The sequence below is a fragment of the Solanum pennellii genome, chromosome 2 (genome assembly GCF_001406875.1).
Source record: "Solanum pennellii chromosome 2, SPENNV200".
Classification (NCBI taxonomy): domain Eukaryota; kingdom Viridiplantae; phylum Streptophyta; class Magnoliopsida; order Solanales; family Solanaceae; genus Solanum; species Solanum pennellii.
In genome coordinates this window covers 53,588,594-53,602,126 of record NC_028638.1, presented here as the reverse complement: position 1 = coordinate 53,602,126, position 13,533 = coordinate 53,588,594, and the positions used below count along the sequence as shown (strand labels likewise).

Here is a 13,533-nt window from a genome sequence, read left to right as displayed (position 1 = left end):
TAATTTTTTTTAAAAAAAATTGTTAGTCGGATGACCATCTTACTTGTCTCCACTGTTGGCCTTGTAATTTCAACAACCAAACATCAAACTCACAAACTTGAAAAGATAAAAACTATTGTCAACAATTTTTATAAGAGCAAATGTTTGCCATAAAAGCCTCACTAAACATCTCTCACACACACACACAAAAAAAAAAACTCCGTCAGAAACAAATTCAATACTCGTTGAATACATACAAATATTCGTTCAAGAATAATTTCGTATATTTGTAAATTCGTAATAGTTTAAAGTTTTGCGGTTAAGAAAATAGCTATAAACATTTGATGTCATTTCAAATTCCTATCATCAAATGGTTTCATTTTCATCGCTAAGTAGAATGTTAATAACTTCATATATTTTTATTCTACAAATATATATATATTTGAAATGAATAAGTGACTTGGTCAGGCATTCATCTGTTCTTGATCAAAGAATTTGCAACTAATTAAATTCATTTTATTTCAAATGTAACTATATAATATCAATCTTACAATAGCAAGTATGCACTCAAAGATACTAATTTTTTTTTTCATGAATACTATTTGAATCATCGATATCTACTAATAAGAATCCATAACACATTGAGTATTATTATTTTATATTAGACCATGCGTCGTTGTTATCATGATCTCCTATATATTAATAATCTTGTGAGTCCAAACACCAACAATAATAATCAGACCTTGAAATATCCAATAGTTGGTCAGGAGTCATCCTCTCAAGCTCATTTTGCCTCCAAGATGCAAAGTTATTTTTATTTTGTGGATCAGTAGCAAGAGGATAATTCTCTTTTTTGTGAAATTGTGATAATTTCATTCTCATGTAGAGTTTCATTGTGGCCACACAGTCTTCATACGGATCTTGTACTCCACTTTGAATATCATACCTACACACAATTTCCCTTATTATTGTCCATTCATATTTATTTTATTTTTTATAACACTTGCAACAAATTACATTAATAATATTATTAGGGACAAAGTTTTATATATGCACTATTTAATATATATTACCCGAGGTAAGCTTTGGTCAAGTACTTGAGGGAGTTACTGAGCTTGCTTGTTTTCATAAGTGGTGGGTATTTTGCAGTATCCCTTTACAAAAAAAAAAGAAATGTTAGAAGGGAATTAACTCACGTAAATATGGTCGAAATATACACTATTTATATACTTTGGCTATATATGTTAGTGTATACGGTGTGTATATCAAATGAATAAGTATATGTATATTTTAGTATAAATATACGCTACTGTGTATATACTTTGTAAACTAGATTACCAAAGACATTTGATTGTAATTATCCTGCGTTGTTAGGGATTGGAGGAGTAATATATATAATAGTAATGAGTAGGAGTTAATTTCATGTTTTTTCTATATAGCAGTAAAGTATAAATAATTATATAAATGATGAAATAATTATTAATTTACCTCATCTTTATTGATGGATAATCCATCTCCAAACATTTAAGATCATGATCCAAACCATGGCCAACAAGAATCCTAGACCTTCCACCTTTAGAACGGATTTGCCAAATAGGTTCTCCATTGCAAAGAAATTCTTGAATTTTTCTTGACACATTCTTTAAAGGCATTGCATCCCTCAAATATTCTGGTCTTATACCAGTCATTTCATACCTATAAACATATATATTTATCTCGTTAGAGTTTAAGTTAATATACATCGTCAATATAAGAAAAATTTTTATACTATCATGACACATCCTTCTTGTTCTTGTCATGGAATGGGCCGCAAAAAGACCAAAAATAAGAGAACGTGCTTTAATATTTGAGTTTAAATTTTATTTAGTTAATTAACTTTGGGACAATAAGTATTATTACTCCATTTAATAACATAGTAACTAAATAAAAATGTTATTAATTGTGTTAAGATTTTTTTTACATTATTAAATTAAATGGATCACCTGTAGTTAGTGACAGGAATGTTTGGTTTGATATATGAATGAAAGAGGATTCTTTCATGTTCATCAATGAGACAAACCCTAGCACAAAGATCTAAAGATCCATCACTTCCACCACCAACCATTTTACAAGCAAGAGCAACCACTCTTCCTCTGCTGTTATCAATTCTTAGTTCATCTTGAATCCCCAAATTAGCCATGCGATACAATAAACCCTGCAATAAGACAGTCACACAATTTAACATGATATCAGAACTTACATAGATTTTTTGTATTCTTCTCTAATAATTTTAAAATTTTTTTAGATGAATTAATTGCTTACGTTATTATTAGGACGTGAGAGGCATGATTCTCTATGAGCCCGTAGAGAAGTTCGATTGCCAAGGATTGACAAACAAATATCACATCCTCGTTCCTTGAAAATTCTTTCACATTCTGCCTTTGGAAGTGGCCCTGCGGTACATTAGTGACCAAATAAAAAAAATTGAACGTGACGATATATATAACTTAAACTTAAAAAAAGAAAGATGTTTTTTTGGGGTAAGTGTAGCTAGCATACCAATTAGATGCTCCCTTAAAGATTCAAAAGAGCGGCAGTGTTTTTTGCAAACACCACACATGGGCTCATGAACTGAATGATAAGATGTCCTCATGTGTTCCACAAGATGTTCCTTTTTGTTGAATTGCCTATAGCACGCTGCACACTTGTTCCTGTACGTACGTACTCAAATCAATAAATTGTTTAGCTAGTAAATTATTCTTTTTTTAAAAAAATTTCTCTCGCAATTCTCTTTAAAAAAAAAAATTCTTACAATTTTTAATTTTTTGTTAGATAATATATATGGTTCAAAAGTTAATGTTTGATGAGTATTTGTATGTTTGATCAAACATTAGACCCGAATCTAAACATTGACGTAAAAAAAAGAAATATTTTGCGTAAATGAAATGAATATATTATTACCTGAGAGTATCGGAAGACTCATTTCTATAATCCATTATAGCAGTTAAATTAGTGGTAGAGTTGTGTAGTTGAGAGAAAAGATATCTGAGCAACAAGTCTGAAGGTCTCCTCCTATTTATATAAGTCTTTGAAACATGAAATCCTTTTGAAAGTATTCCATCTATTGGTGTTCAGCAAATTATGTTTAAAAAAGTAGGGGTAAGAAAAGGGATTACAACATGGGGAATAAAGCCTTTGCTAACAAAGTAAAAGTTCAAATAATCAATCAATTTAGCTACAAAAATTTTTAAATCGATTAGTCTGATTTATACTATGTCACAAAGAGAAAAGTCAAAATAAAACATTTGTGTTAAACCAAATGTTTCGGTCCGGTCCACTCTTGGTCTACTAGAATGTATATTTCTTGTTTTCATTGAAAAAACATGAATAACTTATTTGATATATGTTGTCAATCTGCGTTTAAAAAAATAGAATTATTGATTTTGATAAAATTTTACAGAAATATGAAGTAATCAAAGTTTATTGAATCAGTACACGAGATGAACAGAAATTAATTAAGAAAAAATAAAATTTGTAATGTATCAGAATCTGAAAAATTTGAACAGAAAAGTATCAAGTCTATTGAATTCATAGTGTCCCCTTAAGGAAATTCTTCCCCTCTAGTATCCGAGATTTGATTTGGAATATGACCTCCTAGGGTAAAATGATCTCAATCACCAGAGTATAGATACGAAAACTCTGGTGTCAGCGAACCATTCAATAGCAGTAAAATACACGAATTAGTTGTTGTGCAGAAGAAGAAGAGGAGATCAGAAAAATTCGTAAGAAAATTCTGAAGAGTGAATGATATTTATAGTCATTTCCAAAACGGCGGAAAATTTAAATAAAACGGAAAAGTTTTTTAAATCAAACGAGTCGCATGCGGATCCGAGTCAGGTCGGGTTAATCAAATAAAAAGTTGATTCGATTAATTTCAACTAAATAACTGAAAACGTTTCTGTTATCAACTAATTAATTGAAAACATTTAATTAAATTAATTAATTAAATAATTAAAACAAACTTTGTCCAAAAAATAATCACGCCACCACTGCGAGGGAATCCCTCTTTCCAACCCTTTTAATAATTAATAGGAGTGTTTCTTTATTTAAACTCTCCTATGTTTCTTTCCACCACCGATGAGGGACAAATGTCCTTTCATTAAAGCTAAAGAGGACTTTTCAAGTTCTCAACTCTTCAAATTCTCAACTTTTCAAGTTTCTCCCTCTAATTTTCATCAATTCTTGCTACATACCCAACAATAGTATAAATTACACAAAAAATAATACATGAATAATTTATTTCTTATCTAACCACATTCCATACCATACTCAACTTTTTTCCTAATTAATCACCGCATAGAAATATAATGATCAGCAATTTTACTGCAACTTGGTAGTGCATCCAAAAATCTGTTTAGAATATTTTTAAAGAAGTGTTGCATTGAGTCTTGGACATGGATACTTGTTCTTCAAAGATACTATCTTTGACCAAAACTCCCTTTCTTTTTTCCCCAAACACATTCGTATTTTGTGATACCAATATGATTGAGTCCCATTCAAAGAATATTTCAATTTATTCCAAGGTTCACTAATTTTGGACCATTTCATTCCTCCATTCTCATAAATCTAATTTTACATTTAATGAACTAATCAATAGTCACATTAATATCTATTAATTTTGTGATTTTAAACATATAGTGAGAAATTTTTTTTTTCTTGAAATGAACAGGTAAAATATCAAGGGCATATATTATAGTAAAAATGATCATTAATATTTTATAACTCATATGCCCATTAATTTCTTATAACTTATATAACGTTTATCACATTTATCTACGCACATTACCATCCCTCCTTCTATTATATGGAGAAGACTTACTCACCCATAAATAGTGGTGTTTCTTCCTTTGCGAAGTATCCCAAGGAAGATGAGAAGGGTGGAATAATAGTTGAGTGTGTAGAAGAGAGAATTGATAAATGAGTAATTATATGTTGAAGGTGTTCTTTTGTGAAGCCTTGGACTCTTCAACTAATCCGGAGTTGTTTGAGTTGTAGGACGTTGTTGGGTTGTTGTGTCATGGAGGGAACAAGTCAAAGAGATATTTTATTGGATCGGTGTAAATTATGCCGCAGTAGGTTTGTATCTCTTTAAAGAGATTTAGATATCTGTGTCTCAACCTAAAAATTTGTTTATACATTTTTGTTCATTTTATTTCAATGGCAATTTATTGTATTTGTGGTATATTACACCAACAAAAAATATATTAAAATGTAATAATTATTTTTTAATTTTGTGGTTTTAAACATGTGAAAAGTTAAAATTAAAAAAAAAATTAAAAAGGAAAAAGATATTTTTTTGAAATAAAGTAAAAAAGAAAGTAGGAAAACAAATTAGAACGAGGACTGTATATTAACTATAGGCTTAAGTCATCGACCGCCCCTCAAAGTTGTCCGCATAATTCACTTAGACACCTCAACTAAGATTTGTACATATTGAACACCTAAATTGTTCAAAACATGTACTTATTAGACACAAAATGCTGATATGGAAAAAAATGTGTATTGCACTTTCCTGAAGCGTGTGAAAAGACTTAAAACAGTGTCTTTTTTATTTTTTTTATATTTTTTTCTTCTTTTATTGACACTTGGCATTATAATTAACTTAAAAAATATTTTTCTTTTTTTATTTACACTTTTTTCAAAAAAGGAAAGCACCCCACTCCCTACCTATCATCTATATCATAATTTAGTTCACAAAACTTTCTTTATTTTAGCTCCAACATTATTTTTTTTCTTTTTTTTTATATACAAAAAATTTATATCTTCCAAATATGAAGGTAAATGAAATCAACTATGAAGATTCTAATTTGAAAGAAAGTCTTTGTATGATTTATTTCAAATCTCATAAAAATAAGGAACAAATATGAAGAAGATGAAATAAGATAAATGATTTTTATGTATAAAAAAAGTTAGCCGATATTTATTTATCACAATTTTCGAACAAAAATTTTTACTCAAATTCATATGTGTTCATTAAATTTGTCAAAAATGATATCAAAAAATTTGAAAGAAATAATTTTGGAGCTATCAATGTCATCGATGTAGAGTTGAGTAACCACCAACAAAATTTTCTTTCATCTTTACTCTTAGTATGAAATATATATATATATATATTTTAAAATAATCTTGAAGTTATTGGAAAAGAATAAGATTTTGTAATTTGAGAAAGAATGTGTTTTGGGGAAGAAGATGAAGATGAAGATGAAGATGAAAGGGAGTTGGGGTGGGGTGAGGTAAGGTGGGGTAGAATAGGTTGACACATTTTTTCTTTTTCTTTTTTAAAAAATTAGATATTAAATGTGTTTTTTTTTATAATTTTCGGGGCCCAATGCCAAATGTTATTTTTTAATTATTCATTTTGCTACGCCACCGCAAGCGTATCACACACTCTTTACATTTTTTGATGATTATCAAAAAATGTCTAATAGGAACGGTTCTTGTATAGGTAAAAATGTTCAATTGGTACTAGTCTTAGTTGAGGTGTCTAATTGAATTATGCAGACAACTTTAAGGGGCCGCTGATGACTTAAGCCCATAATATATGTAGGATGTCACATAAGACATAAAATTATCATGTATGACATTATGCAAGACGAATTTGTTTGTTTGTTTAATTTTATACAAGTTAAGTGCTTACTTGTGAACACATAAAGTTGGAGGGTATAGAAGTCAGGTGAAGATAAATTGAAGGGCATGTTTATGTATTATGTTTTATATTTGTAATAATTATGCAGAGATATATTTCTTATGTATTAATTGGTTTGATTTATTAAAAATAACATGTATTGCGTATCTTTTTTAGTAATACTCCCTTCATGCATTTTCAATTGTCACTGTTTGACTAATTGACACACTCAATAAGTAAATAATTATTGACATACTTAATAAATGAAAAGAAATTGTTTTTTCTTGATATGTCAAAAGTGACGAGTAAAAGTGAAAATCTATTTTAGAAACAAGTCTTGACAAGTAAAACGAGGGAATATTTATTTACAAAAATACCCTCCACAAATATGGTGGGAAAGATGTATAAGAAACTCGGTAGGCAATCGTGTCTTTAACCGTGTAAATGCATATATTAAATCTACTTGCATTGTTAATATCATGTATTTTCATANTTTGTAATTTGAGAAAGAATGTGTTTTGGGGAAGAAGATGAAGATGAAGATGAAGATGAAAGGGGATTGGGGTGGTGAGGTAAGGTGGGGTAGAATAGGGTGACATTTTTATTTTTTATTTTTCTTTTTTAAAAAATTAGATATTAAATGTGTGTTTTTTTATAATTTTCGGGGCACAATGTCAAATGTTATTTTTTAATTAGTCATTTGCCAGGTCACCACAAGTGTATCACACACTCTTCACATTTTTTGATGATTATCATAAAATGTCTAATAAAAACGGTTTTTGTATAGATAAAAGTGTTCAATTGGTACGAGTCTTAGTTAAGATGTGTAAGTGAATTATGTAGACAACTTTAAGGGGCCGACGATAACTTAAGCCTTAACTATATATCCATGTGTGCCATGCACGAAAAACAAATTAAATAAAGCAAAACGTCGATCATCTAATTGGGTTAATAAGAAAGCAGCAAAAGGTAAGGTGAATAAAGAATATGAATATTCGAAGGAGCCTTTTTAATCTTTAATTTTTTGACAGTCAAAAAGTACAAAAAACTAAAAGCCACAGAGTAAGGAATGAAACTTTCTTACTCTTTTTTCTCATGAAATGAGCCAAAGCTCCAACAGCAAAAGATGAGTGTTTATCACAAAGTTTGAACGTATAAGATTCTTTAGACCTTATATATTAAAAAAAAAAATGGGTCAAAGAGAAAAAATAATAATTAAAGTGTACTGCATGTATATGTTGATGTAGATAGGGAATTTAATTTGGATATTGATGGATAGTCCCTTAAACGGTATGATCCTCAAGCCTTATTTCCAGGTTGTAAATATATTATAGTGGTGGATCCGGCTTCATTTCATTACCCTTTTTCTCTATTTCGTCAAGTGTATGTCTAGATGAGAGACATGCGTTTTATTTAAAGTTTAAAAGTCAAGATTATATTATATTAACAAATACTATAACCATAGTTAAGTCAACTAATTTTAAAAAAGTATTATCCAAATTTGATAAGAATTAGAATATATCTCATACAAAATTTGATATTTATTAATATCATTATTTTATCTTATATATTTATATCCATATATTAAAATTGTAAAAGGGTACGTTTATATTTAATGTGATAAATAAAATAATCTTAAAAAACATTTGCATTTTCTTTTATTTCACAAAAAAAAGAATATTTTTTAAAAACCAGAGTATATTTTTTCCTTTCAAACACAATAGCCACATTTTCTCCTTTGGAATAATTTTGATTATTCACGTTTAATTTAACAACCTTTTGTCTTTTCATTTTTAATTTTTATTTTATTTTGTGTCCTTTCATTTTATGATTTTTTTCAACACTGACACTATAACAAAATTAACTTTTAGCGGCATTAATTATTGACACTAATAAAGAGTGTTAATGTCTTTACCAGCATTACTTAAGTGCCATTAGAACCAATGTCGCTAAAGGTTTTAGGGACATATATAAAGAGTGAAAATTGCCGCTAAAAATCACAATTAAAAATTAAATACCGCTAAAAATTGATTTTGTTATAGTGTGATAATCTTTCGCTTTTTGTTTTGTTTCTCAACATAGTATAATATTTCAAAAACAAAGTTTACTAGTGCAGAAAATTGTTTAGTTGATTCTCACCTTAAATATCATACAATTTAATATATATATATATATATATAGCTCCATTGATCAATTAATCGATTATTATAACTGAGAAAAACATAATTATACCTAAGTAAACGACGTTAATTCATGCATGCATGGAATGCAGATTGAAAATAACCACGCGGGCATGAACATGGAGCTAATATAGCATCGGCCTTGGTATTTCAATTTTCAGTGCCATTGATACATTAATTATTCGTTTGTCTTTTTTTCCAACCAACTGGTTGAACTTTCTTCAGAAATATTTTAAGATATTCAAAAAGGAGAATATAATGGCACCACATAAATAGTATGGTAAAAAAAGAAGCCAAAGTTTGACTAAGCTTTCAGAAGTTGTGGTGCCCATTTGGGGTATGTAAAATCTAAAAGAAAATCGAATTAAATCGCAAATTGAGTTAATTTTAAAAAAAAATTGACTAGAAATCGAATTAAATTGCAAATTGAGTTAATTTGAAAAAAAAAATTGACTTGTGGTTTGACTTGGTTTGATATTGAAAAAAAAAATTCTGATTATATTTGGGTTGATTTGATTTTAACTAAAAAATAACCCGAGATCAAACCAATTCGACATTATATATTTTATTTTAAAATTTATTTTATACAAAAAAAAATTACTTTGATATAATTTTAAGGTATTTCTTATATTATTTCATAGTTTTATCTTTTAATATATTACTTTAAAACTTAAAATTCGAAGTGGTCTAATAAATATTATAGTTCATAGATATTGATAATTATAATAATACTTAGATCAAAATCAAAATTAATATTAATGCAAAAAGAAAATCAATTCAACACTAAAAACGATAATAATATTGAATATTTATTCTTCAGTTTTACATTGGCTTAGATAATTAAAATACAGAATCTAATTTGAATTTTTATCATATATTTAGTAATGTAACTCATACTTATTAAACTTATTTTAGCATGATTTAATACTTTTGAATTATAATCATTTTGACTTTACAATATTTATTTTATATGATGATTTTATTATTATTTTTAATTAAATATTTTTATGTCATCAATACTCATCTTATATTTTGTGTTATTTTTTTTAAGAAACACCTTAGATAATTTTATTTTGGTTGGACTAAAGAAATATTTGAAGCACCAGTTAATTATATGTTTATATGCAAACTTTACCGAAAAATTCAAAAATCTGAAAATATTCGAGGTTTATAATTCGGTTTGATTTATAAATTTAAAAATTTGACACAATGATTTGGTTTGGTATTTGAAAAACTTGAACCAACCCGAGGTTGAAAAACTCAAAAAAATCTGAATTTTATTAGTTTGGTTTGATTTATAAATTTAATTTTTTTTATACAAATAATTTGGTTTGATATTTGAAAAGTTCGAACCAACCCGATCATGTACACTCCTAGTGACCACATGTGCTAATGCTTATGGGCCCATTAGGGTGTTTATGATTTGGATGAAAAATGATTCAAAATTAAAAAATTGAATCGAAGTTGATAATTCCTAAATCTATAAACATATATTATGTTTGATTTGGTTTTAATAATTTAAAATTCGCTTAGTTTGATTTGATTAATAATCGATCTAGACTGACTCGGAGATACATCATTAATTATTTGCCATTCATTTTCGGAGAGTCAACAGTTTTACAAATTGAATGGGCCTTTCGTTACTTTTAGTCTCATCAACAACATAAAATGCACTTGAGAGGCGAATCTAAAATTAAAATTTATGATTTTCATTCACAAATAAAATAATACTAATGACCTAGCTACATGTGACCAAGGAATTCGTACCGTTATCAAGAGTTAGATTTTTCAGGTGATGCAAATACATAACATAATTATTTGAAACAACAACATTTTAAAGTATTTATTTAAAATATACAATATTTTAGAAAGTATTTTGTATTCAGATTTTATTATTTAATTTTTATTTATTTATCAAAACACTTCAACATTAGATCAAATTCTAAAAATCAATAAACTTTTAAAAAGAAAAATAATAATTAAATCATTACCCATTAACCTTCCTTCTCCATAATTCACATTCTCTTCCCCCACCTTTCAGGTTTTCTAACTCCTCTTTCTATAAGGTTCTTCCAAATTGTTCAACAAAATCTCTAGTTTAATTCAAGAGATTTTTTTTTGTTGACAAAGTTAATTTCGTTTGTTTACTGAAATTTATTTTTATTTTCTTTTTAAAATAGTTGATTATGGTGTAGATCCGATTGAGAAGGGGAAAATCTGAATTTCAACATGATTCTATCCACCCGGCTAATGAAATCAACAGTTCAAATAAAAATTATGGGTGCCGAAGAAGTTGATGAAATTATTCAAGATCAAAGTGATGAAGAATAACTTTATGGCAGGTTGCATTTTGTATTTAAACTATCAATTGTATTCTTTATTGTTTTTATGATTTATTGCATTTTGTATTCATTACAAAATCCATGAGGTATCTTGCTAAAATTTGAGTTTTTTTAAGTATAACTTGTATCTATTTTGTAGGTGGTATTCATTTCAAATTATTTATATGTTTAATTTTGTATCATATTATAGGATAGTAGATAAATAGTTTTACAAAATTTTGTATACTATTCTAAATTAGGCTTCAAACAATTTTGTATTTTGTTTTTATATATGCCAAAAAATTTTGTATGTTTTTGTTCTCACTTGTATTTCAATATCATTTTGTATTTCAATCTCTCTTTATATTTCATTCTCACTTTCTATGCCAACAAGTTTTCTACTTTTTTGTGCTCACTTTGTATTCATATATCATTTTGTATTTCAATCTCATTTTATATTTCATTATCACTTTCTATGCCAACAAGTTTTGTATTTCTTTTGTGCTCACCTTGTATTTTAATATAACTTTGTATTTCATTTTCACTTTCTATGCTAACAAGTTTTGGTATTTCTTTATTTATTTTATATCAATTTTAAATGTATGTCCAACAAGTTTTATATTTTTTGTGCTCACTTTGTATTTCAATCTCACTTTGTTTGCCAACAAACTTTGTATTTATTTTTTATTTTTCATTCCAAAATATTTTTCACTGCTCGCGAAAATCTTAAATCAATCGACTCAATCATACATAGATTCAATATTTTCAATGAAGTGCTAAAAAATATTATTGTAGATTTGAGGAATAAGGGAGAAAAAATTCATGTCGATTATGAAACCGAACACGTGTTATAGGAAAGAAATTTTGCAAATTTTGATCCCAAAAATAAATGATGAAAAGGCTTAAGAGTAATGGGAAAAAAAATTTACATCTACTTAAAGTTATACTAAAATTATAATTAGTAATTATGATAACGTAACTTTGTTGGTTTAAATTCAAAAATTACTTTATTTGAAACATTATTTTTCTTGATTCTCTCCATTCTGTTATTAATTAATTGTATTTTATCAAATTCATTTTTTTAATTTTTTTGTTCCATTATTCTGTTATTGATTATTTGTATTCTTTTCAAGATAATAATAAATACATAACTAATTTTTTAACAAACTAAAATCCTGACATTTTTAATAGATGTCAAATATTGCTATTTTGAAAAGGAAAAAGGCTCAAATATGCCATCAAACTATTAGAAAAGGCTACCGTTAAAAATTTAGCTCATAGAAAAGTGTACTTTTGATCCAAAAACACCAATAGAGAAGTGTTAAACCTTGTTTGGTGTGTACAAATGGTTTAGCAAAACCCGAGTTAAAAAAAAGGGCATGAATGAGCCTTTTCTTTAACAGTAATAACATAAATAAGCTAATTTTTTAACAGATGATATAAATAAATCTTTTTCTAAAAATTCGATGACATATTTGAGCTTTTTCCTTTTTAAAAATATTCCGGGCTTCTTTTACATCCCTGGCCCCCTTCTTGGTAAGTTACGTATGAAGGCCCAATTAAGACGATGGGTCACAAGCCCATTGTTGAGCCTGAAATTGGCATGTCGATTTCTTCTCACAAATGGATATGATTTTTTCTCAAAAAGCTATGTAACTTGAGCTTTCAGTGGCATACTATTTCCTTTTTTAAATTTTTTTAAATAAAATGATTTATAATTATATATATATATTTATTACTCATATTTAATAATAATTGAAAAAGATACAGGGCTGGGGCACCAACAAAAGCAAGTTCACAAAGGACATCGATTTGTCCTTTCAGAATTGTCTTATTTCATATAATAATCTTTTTTAGAATATATATATTCCACTTAATTAGGCGAAGATCATTCTTCCATCATTTACAATCAATTTCTGGGCCCGTTAACTTGGCCATTTTAATGTCAAAACATGCCCTAGTTGCTCATAAAAATATTTCTCACAGATAATTAATTTAAGAGGTGGACACAAATTTATAATAATATAATTCTAATAGATAACTATCAAAGTGGGATTAGAATTTTAATGAATATGTGGTCTGATGGACTTCAACAATTCTCGAGAACCTCAGGCCCGCCTACGTAGCATTATCACAAATTAAAATTTATTTTTAATTTATTTATTTTTAAAAATAGCATTTTCCTTTAATAAAAAGTTGGGTTTTTTATTAAAAGTTATAATTTTTATGAATAGTTGTGACTTTTATGAAAAATTATGACTTTTATGAATGGTTGTAACCATTTGAAGGGTTACAACTTTCCGTAAGACACAATAAATATTAGTTGACTCTACTATTTGTTGTCTATAAATAGATGGATTTTCTTTCATTTTAAAACAACGAAAAATTC

The 13,533-nt window shown here is 27.5% G+C and overlaps 1 protein-coding gene across 1 annotated transcript; it reads right to left on the bottom strand.

Moving 5' to 3' along the window:
- Window positions 1-483: 483 nt before the first annotated feature.
- On the bottom strand, window positions 484-2,998 carry LOC107010477 (RNA exonuclease 4). Its single transcript, XM_015209763.2, has 7 exons — window positions 2,920-2,998; window positions 2,518-2,669; window positions 2,281-2,411; window positions 1,962-2,173; window positions 1,468-1,674; window positions 1,053-1,133; window positions 484-925 (listed from the first exon to the last, which is right to left on the bottom strand). The coding sequence occupies exons 1-7, from the start codon at window positions 2,952-2,954 to the stop codon at window positions 679-681; spliced, it is 1,065 nt and encodes a 354-aa protein (XP_015065249.1). The 5' UTR covers window positions 2,955-2,998; the 3' UTR covers window positions 484-678.
- Window positions 2,999-13,533: the final 10,535 nt, after the last annotated feature.